Genomic DNA, 14,243 nt, shown 5'->3' on the forward strand with positions numbered 1-14,243 from the left:
TCTAGCCAAATCTTACATCTTTAATATTTAGAAAATCGATTCTTCAAAATGAAAACATTAAATTTTTTGTTCTTTTAATATTTGTGAAAAGTATTTTTTGTTAAAAAAAATATTTTAGTTTAGACAATAATTGTAGTAAAAAAGGGGAGAAAACGCTTAAAACTATATTATTTTTATTTTTTTCTCTACACACATTCTCTAAATTCATTTGTCCTTAAGTTTTGTGTTTCATTTCAATTTTTTAATTACGTGACAAACAACAAAACGCTTTACTAACGAAATAATAGAATTAAAAAAAAAAACAAATCTCAATTTTTCCATTCAATTTTAGAAAAAATGTCAGTCATTTTGTGTGCTGTAATTTGTTTATTAATTATTACAACAGCTACAACAACATGACCAACATTTTCGTTTAAAAGCGTTTCATATGTTGGGCATATTGTTTCGGGCTTCGCGCAACTCATTCATTCCGGCATTCATGAGACGTAAGAAGTTTATATAAACGGCATTTTGCACTGGTACATCATTACACTCTTGAGCCAAACGTACGCGCACACTGGACGATGAGATGCCAAAGAATTGTTTGGGTATAAGATTCGGTTCAACCGCTTTAAATTCCCAACCCAAGTGATGTTTACAGATTTTACAGACAATTATATGCCATTGATAACTGAAAAGGAAATTAGTAGAATTATATAACTGTGAAAAATGAAAATACAGTTAAAAATTAGTATACTCACCCAGGAAACCAACTGAATTCACTTGAAGGGGAACCACTGTATAAAATATTTTGACGATTAACTTGGTAAAGCGTATTTGTTTCATGTATATAGCCGGCTAAAAAAGAAATCAAATAATTTATTTAACATTAAAATTTCAAAACTTTTATTTAATACAGCTGAAATAAGTGGATGATTTAATTTTTGACTTTAAGTAAATATTTGTTAAGAAAACAGAAATAAATAACGGTCAATCAAATTCTCAGAAAAATGTTTTCTCAATTCCATTTTATATCTTCTTTGAGAAATTGCTTTTTATGAGGGAACAATTTTTCTGCAAAGGCGGAGAGACAAGTGAACTCATTGGACCACATCAATTGAGCTAGTCTGCAAGTTTCATTTTCCACAAGCGATTTTTATTTTGCATTTTATTTTCCTTTCCTAACTAGTTCTATACGGTTTTCTTGTAAAATGCATTTTTCAGGGACCAGCGATACTCTAAGTAGATTCAGCATCTCTTTCAGAGATAACCAGCATTCCGATCTCTACAATAACTAGGTATTCTTAAGCATAATCTTAAATCCCTCAATGGTTTCGATACAAAAAGAAAATCAATACAAAACATTCTTACCAGAATTGCAATATTGAGATTGTACTCCATGTTTAGACATGGCAAACAATTCGCGGCAGTCAGCTATATGGATAGCACAATTGCGGCAACTGAAAATTGCCTCCTAATATAATGAAAAATAAAAAAATTAAAACAAATTTCAAACTACTCTTCATCACAACATACCTTTTTAAATGTGCTGGCAATAAGCTTCAATCTGGTATTTACTGTATTAGCCAAAAATACCGATTTTAACATATCTTCGGGTAAGTGTAAATTACGCACCAGCCAATATGATAATTGTGTGGGATCAGTAGGCATAGTATCGATTTTATGTTGCGCCAATTGTGTACGTGCTTTTTCTATTATATTCGATATATTATGGGTTTCATAGACATACGCTGGCCAGGGTGTGGTGGCAGCCTGAAAACGTTTGTACATGTCCTGCATGGAGGTATTGTCACGAAAACGATTCATTGAACCCATGTTAATACATTTCAAAGGATCGGCCAAATAAATATCGGGTAAAATCTTAACGAAACCATAGCATTTCATGCGCGGATGTGCATTTATATATTCCAAGGGTCTAAACAAAATTATTTAATACTAAATTTTAAAATAAATTTAGAATAAATAATTGTACTTACACCGTCAAATCACTGGCTTTAGTGACAAATCTTTGCAAGGCTCTGGACTTTATCAATGTGTTGCTGCGATCATCTTCGCCCAATTCATAAATTTGACAAGTTACTCCATATAAAAGTTGCTCTTTATCATCGGTTGCCGAGCCATTGGCATCCCCATTGGCTGTTGATTTATTATTGCTTAGGCAAGGAAAACAAACACCAAATAGTATACCGTTTTGTGTATCAATATCACCTTCAATTATGGTTGTAGAACTATCGACCATAAATGGCAAAACTTCTCCCGGAAATAAAACATGCTGATGTATAAATAAGCGTAGTTTAACATACTGATCCACTTCTAAATAGTTAACACCAGAAACACGATTCATATTGGCGCCCATGTACGAGTGTTCAGCTGGTAGATTAGTATCAAAACGCACGGCATTTTCATTCATTTCCTCTTCTTGTTCCATGGTCATATTATTGGATTCCTCATTAGCAGGGCTTTCAGCGGTTTCCGCGTCATCATTATCAGAAGTATCTTCATTTGCTGCTTCCATTTCTGCATTTGCTTCGGCTTCCGGAAGCTCCACATCCGGTGTGGCCAAACCCAAACGTATAAGACGTCTGCGACGATTATTTAGTATAAAGAGTATGCGACGAAAACGTTGCATTAAGGAATTGCGAGGTATTGGTCCAAAATTGGCTTCTGCCTCAGCCATACTACGTCTGGTGTGGGCAATCATATTACGTATTGCTTCAAATTGATTGGCAAAACCACGAAAATTGGGATTTTCCAAAAAGGCGGCCTCGTCTTCATCCTCTTCAGACCAGGCGTCTTCCACATCTTCATCGTCTTCAACTTCATCATCATCGTCATTATCACTGCCAGCTGCTGATATCGAATTGAAAATTGCAACAATTTCCGCTGGAGATCGTCTTTGCACAATGTTCTCTTCTCCTGCGGCAGCTACCGCTCCATTTTCCTCATCCATGGCAACAGCTTCATCATTATTGTTTTCTGCGAATGATTCAGCTCTGGGACTACCACCGGCAGAGGGCATGGATACACGTCTAACCAATACCAAAGGATAATTTGGATCAATACCAGCATTTTCAATATGTTGTTCATTTTGATGTTCTTCCTCATCAATGTTTGCAGCTGGAACATCGGCACTTACGATGTCATTTATACTTTGCGGTTGTTCTTCTTGCGAGTCATTAGAAATTTCTCGGTGGTTATTTTCTTGTACAACTTCCTGTGTTACCATAATGACATCAGCACCAGCTGTCTCAGAAGTAGTTGTTGCTACATTACTCGACGGGGCTGTATGTTCTTCATTCCTTTGTGTCACCATGCTGACATCATTTCCAACTGGCTCTATTGTTGTTATAGCTTCATTATTCATAGAAGCTGTCTCAGATTCAGTTATCTGAGCCGCCAAAGTGACATCGGTACTAGTTGTAGCAACATTACTCGAGGAAGCTGTAACTTTTTCATTCCCCGTAGTGCATTGATTTACTAGTGGTTTTGCTATCGCTCCATTGCTTGAAGTCGCAACTTCTTCTTCATTGACTGTTGCATCTGAAGAACTATTTGCTTCTGAAAAAGACCACAAAAATATGAAACTTTAAATTATTTATCTTTTTTATATATTTACTTACCCGGTTGCTCACTTTGTTCATCTACATCCATGTTTTTTCAATTTAATGTTGGATTAATTCACATTCAATTTTCCACAGATAAAAAAATTTTTTCTTATTCCCCGAAGAAAATTTTGTGTTTTTGTTTCTTATTTATTCTTTTGGTTTGTGTTTTAATTTTCGGCGTTGCCAATTGTCAAAGAACGTGTATCCCAGCAAAACAAAATTGTCTGATTATAACAATTCAATAATGACGATATATTGTAGTTAAGTAGTGAAAATTCGTTAGTAATGTTATAATTACCAGGCATGGGGGGTAATGATTACACAAAGTAATTTATTACATGGTCAATTAGAATTACTTGTAATGTGTAATTGAGTAATAACCAATTACAAATACTTGTAATTGTAATTGAAATTTTTCCAATTACAATTACTTGTAATGTGTAATTGACCAATAACCAATTACAATTACTTGTAACTGAAGTTTCCAATTAAAATTACTTGCAATTGTCATTAAGGTATTACTAATTACAAATTACATGTAATTATAAGGAACAAAATTCACAATTACAAGTAATTGTAATTAGAAATTCTTCAATTAAAATTACAAGTAATTGTAATTGGCAAAACTTCAATTACAAAGAATTGTAATTGTCAAAACTTCAATTACAATTACAAGTAATTGTAAAATGTAGTCATTACCCCCCAACCCTGATAATTACCGTTAAGAGGTATTCCGAATTTAATTTTACCGATTTCGCTAAACTGAGTATTCGTTAAACCGAGAAACCAGTGTATTAGTATATCAAGAATCCTATTCACAAGATGTGTGTAAATTTGTATAACTAATATGTAGTTTGCTGCTGTTCCATTACGTTCATACTAGACTAGAATTTCAATTATTTTTCGAATGTCGTGTGATCAAGAATAATAAGCGAAATTGAAATTAATCTTCGTATGCTATTTATGAAAATTTTTTTTACCTAATATGTATTTAAAAACATTTCTGTAATGTCAAACAAAATCGAAAAAAATTATAACCAGGTAGATTTCGTTTTTTCAACGAGATCGTTTTAGAATTGAAATAAAAAGTCTTAAACTTAACGAAATTATAGCTTTAAAATAAATGAAATCAAATTAAAGCCCCTTCAACTTTTTAGTAATATGATTCAAATAATTTAAAAACTGAACACATTAAAAATAAAACTGGGAATACGCGTTCCCCTTGTTTTAAACAAAACTATTAACATTTTTTAAATTTTGCATCTATTCGAAAGTTAAAGAACACAGGCACATATAATTAAATTTAACGATTTTTTATAAATTTATACTAATAGTTGACAACTCCATATTTAAATACACCATTTTCCCCACTATAACATGGTGAATAAAACAGCTGCATGAGCAGCTGATCAGAATTGTTTTCATTGTCGGTAAAATCATTTTTTTAGAATAAAATGTGTGCTTAAATTTATTAATATTAATTTATAATAGAAAAAAAGACTTTTTAATTATATTCTAACTAATTTAGTGTAATATGGGACGCATTAATTGGAAATTACCTAAACTTTCTAAAAACCTAGTGTATGTTAAATATTATTGAAAAACAAGCATTCTACATAAACTAATTAATTTTGTTTATTTCTTTAGTAATTTTTTTCAATTGAGATGGTCTTATATGCAATTATGTTGGCGTTCCTTGACTTACAATCATCACATGAATGCGTCCTATGCAACCGATGTTTGTATGGAACCAGTTTTTTGGATTGTTGATAACTACACACATTTATTAGGGCCGGTAAGTAAATTTTCTTAAGGAGATTTAAGTAGCTGCTTATCAAACTATTTAGAAAATGACTAATATTTTGCTTTAAAAATTTAACTGATTATTTTATTTTTTCAGTTTTTTGTAGTTGGTGTAGCCTTGTTAACCACAGCTGTTGTTAGTATTGCCTATTGGATAGGATTGCCATTTTGGTGGGAAAAAAGTCAATTAGCCACTGTTTTTCTATTAATAGTGGGAAACTGGTTGCTTATCAATGTTGTTTTTCATTATGTTATGGCGGTAATAACACCGGCAGGAGAACCTCCAGAAGTAAGTTCCGCAATACATCAACAACTTCTTAAAATTTTTCACAAAATTATTATCCTCTTTACTAGGGCATTTCATTAAACGAAGCAGTAGCCGTTTGCAAAAAATGCATTACACCCAAACCACCGCGTACTCACCATTGTTCTGTATGTAATAAATGTATACTAAAAATGGATCACCATTGCCGTAAGTTTCTATAAATATTTTATTAATTTGAATTATGAATTGTGTACATAAACATAATTAATTGGTTGCAAGTAGTCTGGTGCCACAATGTGGCCTAGTATAGGTGTTATAGTTTTATAAGCATGACCCTCAACAGTGCTATAAGCGAAATTGCCCCTAACACGAGAACTTTCCACAACAGCCGTATCATCTTCGGGCGTACGTACCACAGTTGTTAAAGGCACCAAAACACTGGCTGCTATAGCATATCCCAGCAGCATCATGAATAAGATAAACATCTGAAATTAGAAGTAGAATTAATATTAGGGTATTTTTTAATATACCGATTATACACGCCTTCATTCTTATTATATATTAAGATTTCAATTTCTGTTAAAAATTCCACACGTTTTCTTGTTTATGGTGCAACACTAAATGATCCTAGAAATCTTGTTTAGTGAACTTTTATACCAGTCCTTTAAAATGTTTCAACTACCTTGTATTGAGGCAACAATTCAAGTTCAAGTTTAAAAATATTCTTTTTCTTTTTATCTTCCTTTATTTTTTAAACAAGCCCTTTTATAGCGACTACAGTACACAATATGTTTTCTGGTTAACCTTGAATACAAACAATCAACCCAAGGTATTGTTTTGTAGGCTAGATTATAATTTTTGAAATTTCTTAGTGTAGTTTATTCTTTAAAAAGTTGTTTACTTGTAAAACGGCTAAAAGTGATTTTTTTAATTTCCAGCAGTTCCGCATCATATACATATTTTTTTACAAGCCCTAAAAAATGTAGGTTAAAAAACAAATTGGCAACCGATACCGTTTTTAATACTAATACTGAAAGAAGTCGGCATAAATACCGGTATTCAAATATCGTTTACCTTTATATTGGTACAATATCATTATCATAACGGTACCAATATTTTTATCATAATGGTATCAATAGGGAATCAATAACAGAATCGTACCAGTTTCAATACCGAAATATTACCGCTATTATCATTATAGTTAACAGTTTTTAAATTGCCTGTTTATATGTTAAAATTTTTGCAATAACTACTAAACATTAATAAAACTGGAATGACTAGTCCGTTCTAAGATAATCTAGCTATGTCCGTCAGTTTAAAACATTTATCCCTCATTTGTTAGAGGGATAAAATTTATGTTGATGAAATTTGTTTGGTAGTGAAAATGGGGAATATCAGCCGACGATTTCACCTGGCCTCTATACAAACGTCCTTCTGGAACACGATCTAAGTTTTTAAAATTTATAATAAACTTATTAATATCTGTAAATTCGACATAAATAAGTTTTAAATTAACTCTAATCTCTATACCAAATTTATGAAGATCAATTCATAATAACGCAAGGCATCTGTCAAAAATCAGTTTATTGTTAATTAAACATTCATACAGTATTATAAAAGTGACCACTATAAAAAATACTGTAGAGTTCATTCCAAAAACACCCGTATCTTCAAATGTAGTTATCGAAACTACAATAATAACTTATTGAATAGGTATTCACCTCGGTTGCCAAACTTGATGAAAATTAAATTAAAACTGTATCTTCTTACATTAATGGGGAGGGTATATTGGCACAAAGTATATACTTTGTGATATTAGGTTTGTGCTGATGTTTGTAACGCACACTAAGCTCCGAAATAAAGCCTTATTTACAAAATTAGTTTTTCATCAATAAATTGGTTAACTGTTGTAGGGTATTTTTCTTGTTTTTACTTTAAATTCTATTTATACCCTACGCCACTATAGTGGGCATTATGCGTTTGTGCTGATGTTTGTAACACCCAAAAATATTGGTCGTCCTACACCCACCTTTAAGTATACCAATCGGCTCACTTTCTGGATCGATTTAGCTATGTTCGTCTGTGAATCCATGTAAATCTTCTGAGTACTCTAAAGTTCACACTTTTGAAGGTAATTTGATGAAATTTGGCAACTTTAATTTGACCCAAATACGAAGCCTATTGAAAGTAGTTAAAATCGGTCCATTATTTCGTATAGTCCCCATACCACCGTACCCTCCGAATAGGGCTCTTGAGCTCATAAGTATGTTATATATATAAGTCTTACTGCTGATTTTCGTAATGATCGGCACTTATTTGACCCTATCCCCTATACAAAATCCCCTTCAGAAAATAACTTGATGCTCAAAATTCACTTATAAACACTAATATCATGATGATATTCTACATAAATAACTAACCTAACCTAAATCCCTCAACCAAAAATGTATAAGGATAGGGCCATATTAACCCCCTGCCTCCATATAACCCCTCTTTTATAAAATTCCTTTTTTGTCAACAAAAGTAATTCTGAATTAAGATAAAAATTAAATTAAATACATAATTATAAAAAAATAATTAATGTTTTTAACATAATCACTGGTGTAGGGTATCATATGGTTGGCCATGCCCACCATCTCCACCACCATCTCGCTAAGCGAGATATTAAAAATTAATAAAATTAATGGCGACTTGTGGTCCCTAAATTGACGAAACTCTGAGCCAACTTCCATCTGGCTATATAAAATTCCCTAGTTTGTATATTTTTTAGACTAATTTTCCGGAGCTAGTAACATTTAATACGATTAATACAATTATATACATTTAACATGAAAACCCGAAAAGAACATTCTTTAGCACATAAAAATTTCATTACATCTTCCATTTTTTTAAATCTAATTAAATTAACTTCCTTGGAAGTCATTAAACACCACTTCCACAGAAGTGGTGACAAATGTAATTCTTTTGGAACTACATAATTCGTTTAGTTTTTGCAAGATAGATAAACATAAATCTTAGCTTTCCCATTGCTAAAACGCATTCCGTATATTTATTTAAAATGACTTTATTTGAATAAGTAATCAATGTCATAACAACTTTTACTATATTAAACAAAACAAATACTTAACCAAATATGCACACACCTTTTTATTAAAACAATATATTGATACTTAAAATGCATTTTTGCTGTTTTAATTGAGTACACAGAACAATAAAAAGTTTTCTCCAGTTTTTTTATTATTTTAATTTTATTACACATATTAAATAAAACAAGTAAACATTTCCCAACATATTTATTTTTGTTGCAGCCTGGCTTAATAATTGTGTTGGTTTTGGCAATCATCGTTACTTTTTCTTATACATGTTCTATACAACAATTGGTTGTTTATTTTTAATTTTATTTGGCTTTGAAATTGGTTACAATTATTTATGGTTAGATCATGGTGAGCATTGGACGGAAACAGAACCTTTAGAGGGAGAACCAGTAAAATTAAATTTAAGCGGTCATATAATACCAGATGTAAGTACTACTTTTCCTAAGAATTCTATAAAAAGCTTTATATTTCTAATTTACATTTATTTTTATATAGAGTCATCTCCATGAATACGATGATGATGTTTTATTACCAGCTCAACATAATTTACCAACACCTGCCCATGTGATTATGAATGACAATAGTATTTATAACATCAGTAAACGTAGAGCATTATGGTTTATGGCGATAATATGTTCGGCCGTAGTAGTAGCATTGGGTACTCTCTGTTCCTGGCATGCTAAGTTAATAACACGTGGTGAAACTAGCGTTGAGGCTCATATAAATCAATCGGAACGTAAACGTCTGCTTCTGCAAAATAAGATTTATATAAATCCTTATAATTTTGGACCAGAAAAGAATTGGCGTTTATTTTTGGGTGTAGTAAGAGGGCGGTAAGTAATAAATTTAAAACAAATAATAAATATTAAATAATATATATTTTTTAAATATTACAGCACCTTTTGGCGTACAGTTCTTTTGCCATCTTGGCATAAACCTGAAAGTAATGGCTTGCGGTTTCACACCATACATGACTATGCCGCTCAAAGTGATGAGTGGGCATAAATTATGTTTCGAAACATATATATATATATATATATATATATATATATATATATGTTAGTAGATATTTCATTTCATTCGAAAAAAAGTCATTCCCATTTAGAAACTTTTTATTTATAGAAAAATTTGTATGTATTTATAAGTTAAAACTTATATTAAGTTTTAAATTTTTCTCTAAGTCATAGCCTTATTTAAATGCATTTAATTAAGCGTATAATAATTTTAGATATTACCATTAAAAGAAAATTATTTAAATGTAAAAATACATACTACTTACTTATTTATTCCCTTAACATTTTAATAAAAATTTTGCATAGATAAAAAAAATTCAATTATATTTGTGATTTGTTTCTTTATTTGTGTTTGTTTGTTTTTTGTGCGTGCTTTTTCTGAAAAATTAAAATACAACTAAAATACCAGGCCAACATAATTTGCAACAAAGTGTGTTTTTTCGTAATTTTATTTATTAGTACGTTTACATTACAAGCAAAATGTTAAGAAATTACCAGGCGAACAAAAAATTTAATAAGAATAAGAAAATAAAATTATAACATTTTAATGGTGTATAACAGTTGTATTGTAAAACGAAAAACTTGCATTTAACACCAGGTGAACAGAATTTAATAGCAATAACAATAATTTGTATTTATTTTTTAGTGCGTGAAATTTAAATTTATAATAAAACATGGGATTAATATTAGGTGAACAGTTATATTAGCAGGAAACAAAATAAAAGAATGAACAAACAAAACAAATTAATAACAATTGTTTTAATTATTTAGTTGTTCTACTAGGCTATCATGATAAATAGCAAGTTGAAATGTTTAACATTTTAATTACCTACTCGAGCAAGCATAATTTTATGTACAAATAAATTGAAAAAAGTACCCTAATACCAGGCTATCATCATTCTTAGTAAGGTGTATTTTAATTTAAATTGGTTTTTACTTAAACCTATACAGACAAATGTGAAGAATATGTGTAACAGTTTGTATAAAATGTTTAAAAAAATACCAAACGCCAAGAATATTTAGTAAGAAGTAGCAGAAAGTAAAAGTAAAACAATTGCAAACAAATATATAACAGTTATTTTGTACCCTACCATTGGTAACTTGGAATTATGTATATAAATTAAATATATTCTAACTGCTTACTAAAACTTATGATATCCTGATATTTAAATTAATTTTTATGCAGTTTTTACACATCTTACGTAGTTTTTATTATACATTTAGTTAGTTAGTTAGTTAGTTAGTTAGTTAATTAGTTAGTTAGTTAGTTAGTTAGTTAGTTAGTTAGTTAGTTAGTTAGTTAGTTAGTTAGTTAGTTAGTTAGTTAGTTAGTTAGTTAGTTAGTTAGTTAGTTAGTTAGTTAGTTAGTTAGTTAGTTAGTTAGTTAGTTAGTTAGTTAGTTAGTTAGTTAGTTAGTTAGTTAGTTAGTTAGTTAGTTAGTTAGTTAGTTAGTTAGTTAGTTAGTTAGTTAGTTAGTTAGTTAGTTAGTTAGTTAGTTAGTTAGTTAGTAAGTAAGTTAGTTAGTTGTAAGTTTTACTTACTGCCGGTTTCTCCAAATGCGTAAGAACATTTTCTATCTTACAAGTATATTGAAAACAAAAAGAAAAATACAATTTTGTTTTTGTTTTCAATATATTTAATAAAAAGAAAGAAAATGTGTTTTCGCAATTAATAGAAATATAAAAAATAACTTTCTGTATGTAGTATTTATCAAACAAACTATAAAACAAAATGTACCAAAAAACTTAAAATTGCTTATTGTAGGGTTCATATTTTTAACCGTTATATGTAATAAAAAACAAAAAAAAATATTTTTGTTCTTTTTTACATTATGCTTCTGCCTAAAATTGTTGTTGGTTTGTTATTTATTAAAAATGTACAAACAATTTCACTATTTTAATGTATATGTAAAATAATTTTAAATTAAAACTCCTGCTAAAAAGTTTGATCGCCTGTTGTTAAGATGTTTACTAAATAAAATTTATGATGGATTTTTATTATTTTATTTATTTGGTATTTAAAAAAAGTTCTTTTTTAACTACGCATATTTGAAAATATTTTTTATACAGTAACAGACGTTCAGAAAATTAAGAAAGTATCATTAAAAGAAAATTAAGAATTTAGTGTATGCCAAATACAAAACAAATGTAATGTAATAATAAAAAACTAGACAAATAAAAAATCGAAAACATTAGGGTGTTCCATCAAAAGCCATTTTCTTTAACTAAACATGTTTTTGAATAAATAAATCATACTAAATCATTTTTTAGCTTAATTTTAATTATACAATAATATTATATCCATTTGTAAGATTAATATTCAAATTATCTCGAAAAATATACAAAGGATATACAAATTTATGATAAACATGTGTTTTGTTAACTCTAAAGGAATGTTTTTGTAAATCAAGAATATAAAAACAAAATTGTACATGATTTAAATACATAAAGTAACGGGTGAGAAGCAATTTTAATTAAGCAAACAAGAGATAATGAATTTGTTTTTATTTTTTATTTTTTTTGTATTTTTCTATTATGCATGTGAAATAAATACATGCATAAGTATGTATGCATAGAAAATATTATAACAGGAGATAGAAAATTAAGCATAAAGCAGTAATGAAAAATATGACAGAATTGTCATTTTAAATGTGTATAACAGTTATACCCTATATTATTATATGTATTCATATGTTAAGTCTTTTAAAAAGTATAACCGTAAATTTTGTAAAACTTTTTAATTCGTCCTTAACAAAATAGAATAGTTCTTCCAAATAGAATAAAAATTGAGCCATTTTTTGGTACATTTAAAAAGTAAAATTATTTAAACTACAAAAATTAAACCATTGGAAATAATATCTATGACTACATTCTGAACTATGCATTTATATATGATAACACACAGCAGCATTGAATCCAAATCTAGACTCAGATATCGTGTAATAAAGTTTGTAAAAAAATAATTTTTGGCCAATTTTTAGACGTTATAACAGCGAAAAAACACCTTTATTTATAAAATTTTGTATGTCGTTCTAAAGTCCAATCTGTCGATATTAAAACAAAGATGTTATATTTTCGGCCTTCTTCGATATATCTTAACCCAAAACTTAGAACAGCAGTAAATTTATAAAAACTATTATTTTATGAGAAACTTATACATATGTTTAAATTTTGCTGAGATATACTTTGAAGTTTTTGCCGTAAAATAAAAATAATATGGGGAATTATAGTAGTTTCTTTAATGTTAAGATATCTCGAAGAAAGAAGTGCTTAAAAACTTTATTTTAAAGTTTTTATAAATAAAGTTTTGTTAGCGCTGTTATAACGTCTAAAATACATATGGCTAAAACGGTTTTTTAAACGATATCAGGAAAACCAGATGTGATGGATAAACTGAGGCCATATTCGGATACAGAGCTGCTCAATCCTTTAGTGGTATTTGTTGACCCGTGTAAACTAGTTTGAAATGAGGATGTATGTTACATCAGATCTGTAGAAATACACCTAGTCCTCCAACGGGCCTGTTGCGCGTCTTAACGGAGACACTGGTAAAGATTTGATTTTTATTTGAAAATGTTTCCTTCGCAGTTGTTTCTGTTGAAGCATTATGAAGATAATCCCCGTTTTATGGAAAACTTCGGAAACTAGTTCTTTAATCAATAATTTTTGTTCGAGGGAGTCTCTAGAACTTCCCAAGTGAGCTTTAGAGAACATACCTTAGTGTGCTGTTCTTTGTCCAAAATTTGTTAAATTAATATTAATGTTTTAGTTCATTTTTCAGAAAACTCCTTGGAATTACTTAAGAATCATAATAATTTTCTAAAGAACGATTTCCTGAAATAATGGAAAAATCCCTAGTTCCACTGATGCTATTCAAGAATCTGAAGTGGTTTTCTTTGAAATCATTCTAGATCAAATTGTAAAATTTTTCCTAAATAACTACGTATGTACATATGTATATCAATATATTCAAAGAAATTTTACAGTTACGTTAATTTTTCTACACAGAAAAAAGTTTCAGCATAAATATTATGAACTGCTTTCATTGACTAAAGTTAATAATATTTAAGAATAAGTTCCTAAAATGTATGAATTTTTTTATTTTTAAACATAATCTAGAAGCCTTGACTTAAAATATTAAAAATTTTCTTTATATTTTTCTGTTTGTTAAAAAATGTTTGAAATTTTCTTTAGAAAATTTTTTATTTCTTTTTTAGATTTAATTTTTAGATTGAAAAAAATGAAATATGCGCGTAACATGCAACATTTTCTGAAGAATGGATGTTTAGCTATATGCTGGTTTTTTTATTTCATATTTTGTTTTCCAGCATTTTTATTTATTTATCATAAAAATTCGCTAATATGTGATTATTTTCTAAAAAATGGAAGATATTAATAGGTAACGGTTATTTATTTATTGCATTTTTAATGAAAATCAAAGAAAATGAACAAAAAAAACAAAA

The 14,243-nt window shown here is 29.2% G+C and overlaps 3 protein-coding genes across 3 annotated transcripts; 1 reads left to right on the forward strand and 2 right to left on the reverse strand.

Annotated features, from left to right (window-relative positions):
• Positions 1–156: 156 nt before the first annotated feature.
• Positions 157–3,791, reverse strand: LOC119608900 (protein cereblon homolog). Its single transcript, XM_037963480.1, has 6 exons — positions 3,621–3,791; positions 1,977–3,558; positions 1,516–1,915; positions 1,351–1,453; positions 741–837; positions 157–670 (listed from the first exon to the last, which is right to left on the reverse strand). The coding sequence occupies exons 1-6, from the start codon at positions 3,649–3,651 to the stop codon at positions 424–426; spliced, it is 2,460 nt and encodes an 819-aa protein (XP_037819408.1). The 5' UTR covers positions 3,652–3,791; the 3' UTR covers positions 157–423.
• Positions 3,792–5,014: 1,223 nt separating this feature from the next.
• On the forward strand, positions 5,015–10,039 carry LOC119609033 (palmitoyltransferase ZDHHC16). The gene is made up of 7 exons (XM_037963710.1): positions 5,015–5,186; positions 5,253–5,400; positions 5,506–5,697; positions 5,763–5,880; positions 8,982–9,193; positions 9,264–9,601; positions 9,665–10,039. Exons 1-7 carry the CDS (start codon positions 5,140–5,142, stop codon positions 9,771–9,773), a joined length of 1,164 nt encoding a protein of 387 aa, XP_037819638.1. The 5' UTR covers positions 5,015–5,139; the 3' UTR covers positions 9,774–10,039.
• LOC119609041 lies at positions 5,882–6,297 on the reverse strand. Its single transcript, XM_037963720.1, has 2 exons — positions 6,217–6,297; positions 5,882–6,158 (listed from the first exon to the last, which is right to left on the reverse strand). The coding sequence occupies exons 1-2, from the start codon at positions 6,220–6,222 to the stop codon at positions 5,913–5,915; spliced, it is 252 nt and encodes an 83-aa protein (XP_037819648.1). The 5' UTR covers positions 6,223–6,297; the 3' UTR covers positions 5,882–5,912.
• Positions 10,040–14,243: the final 4,204 nt, after the last annotated feature.

The sequence above is a fragment of the Lucilia sericata genome, unplaced genomic scaffold (assembly GCF_015586225.1).
Source record: "Lucilia sericata isolate MDLA Ls3-8-SP2 unplaced genomic scaffold, ASM1558622v1 Contig000022F_arrow, whole genome shotgun sequence".
NCBI classification, from domain to species: domain Eukaryota; kingdom Metazoa; phylum Arthropoda; class Insecta; order Diptera; family Calliphoridae; genus Lucilia; species Lucilia sericata.

Coding starts and splice junctions, on each gene's coding strand:
- LOC119608900 (XM_037963480.1), bottom strand. CDS start 3,651: ATGGATGTAGATGAACAAAGTGAGCAACCGG. Junction 1,454..1,515: donor TTGCCAGCACATTTAAAAAG/GTATGTTGTGAT, acceptor TCATTATATTAG/GAGGCAATTTTCAGTTGCCG. Junction 671..740: donor GAATTCAGTTGGTTTCCTGG/GTGAGTATACTA, acceptor TTTCCTTTTCAG/TTATCAATGGCATATAATTG.
- LOC119609033 (XM_037963710.1), top strand. CDS start 5,140: ATGGGACGCATTAATTGGAAATTACCTAAACTTTCTAAAAACCTAGT. Junction 5,881..8,981: donor AAAAATGGATCACCATTGCC/GTAAGTTTCTAT, acceptor TTTTTGTTGCAG/CCTGGCTTAATAATTGTGTT. Junction 9,602..9,664: donor TTGGGTGTAGTAAGAGGGCG/GTAAGTAATAAA, acceptor TAAATATTACAG/CACCTTTTGGCGTACAGTTC.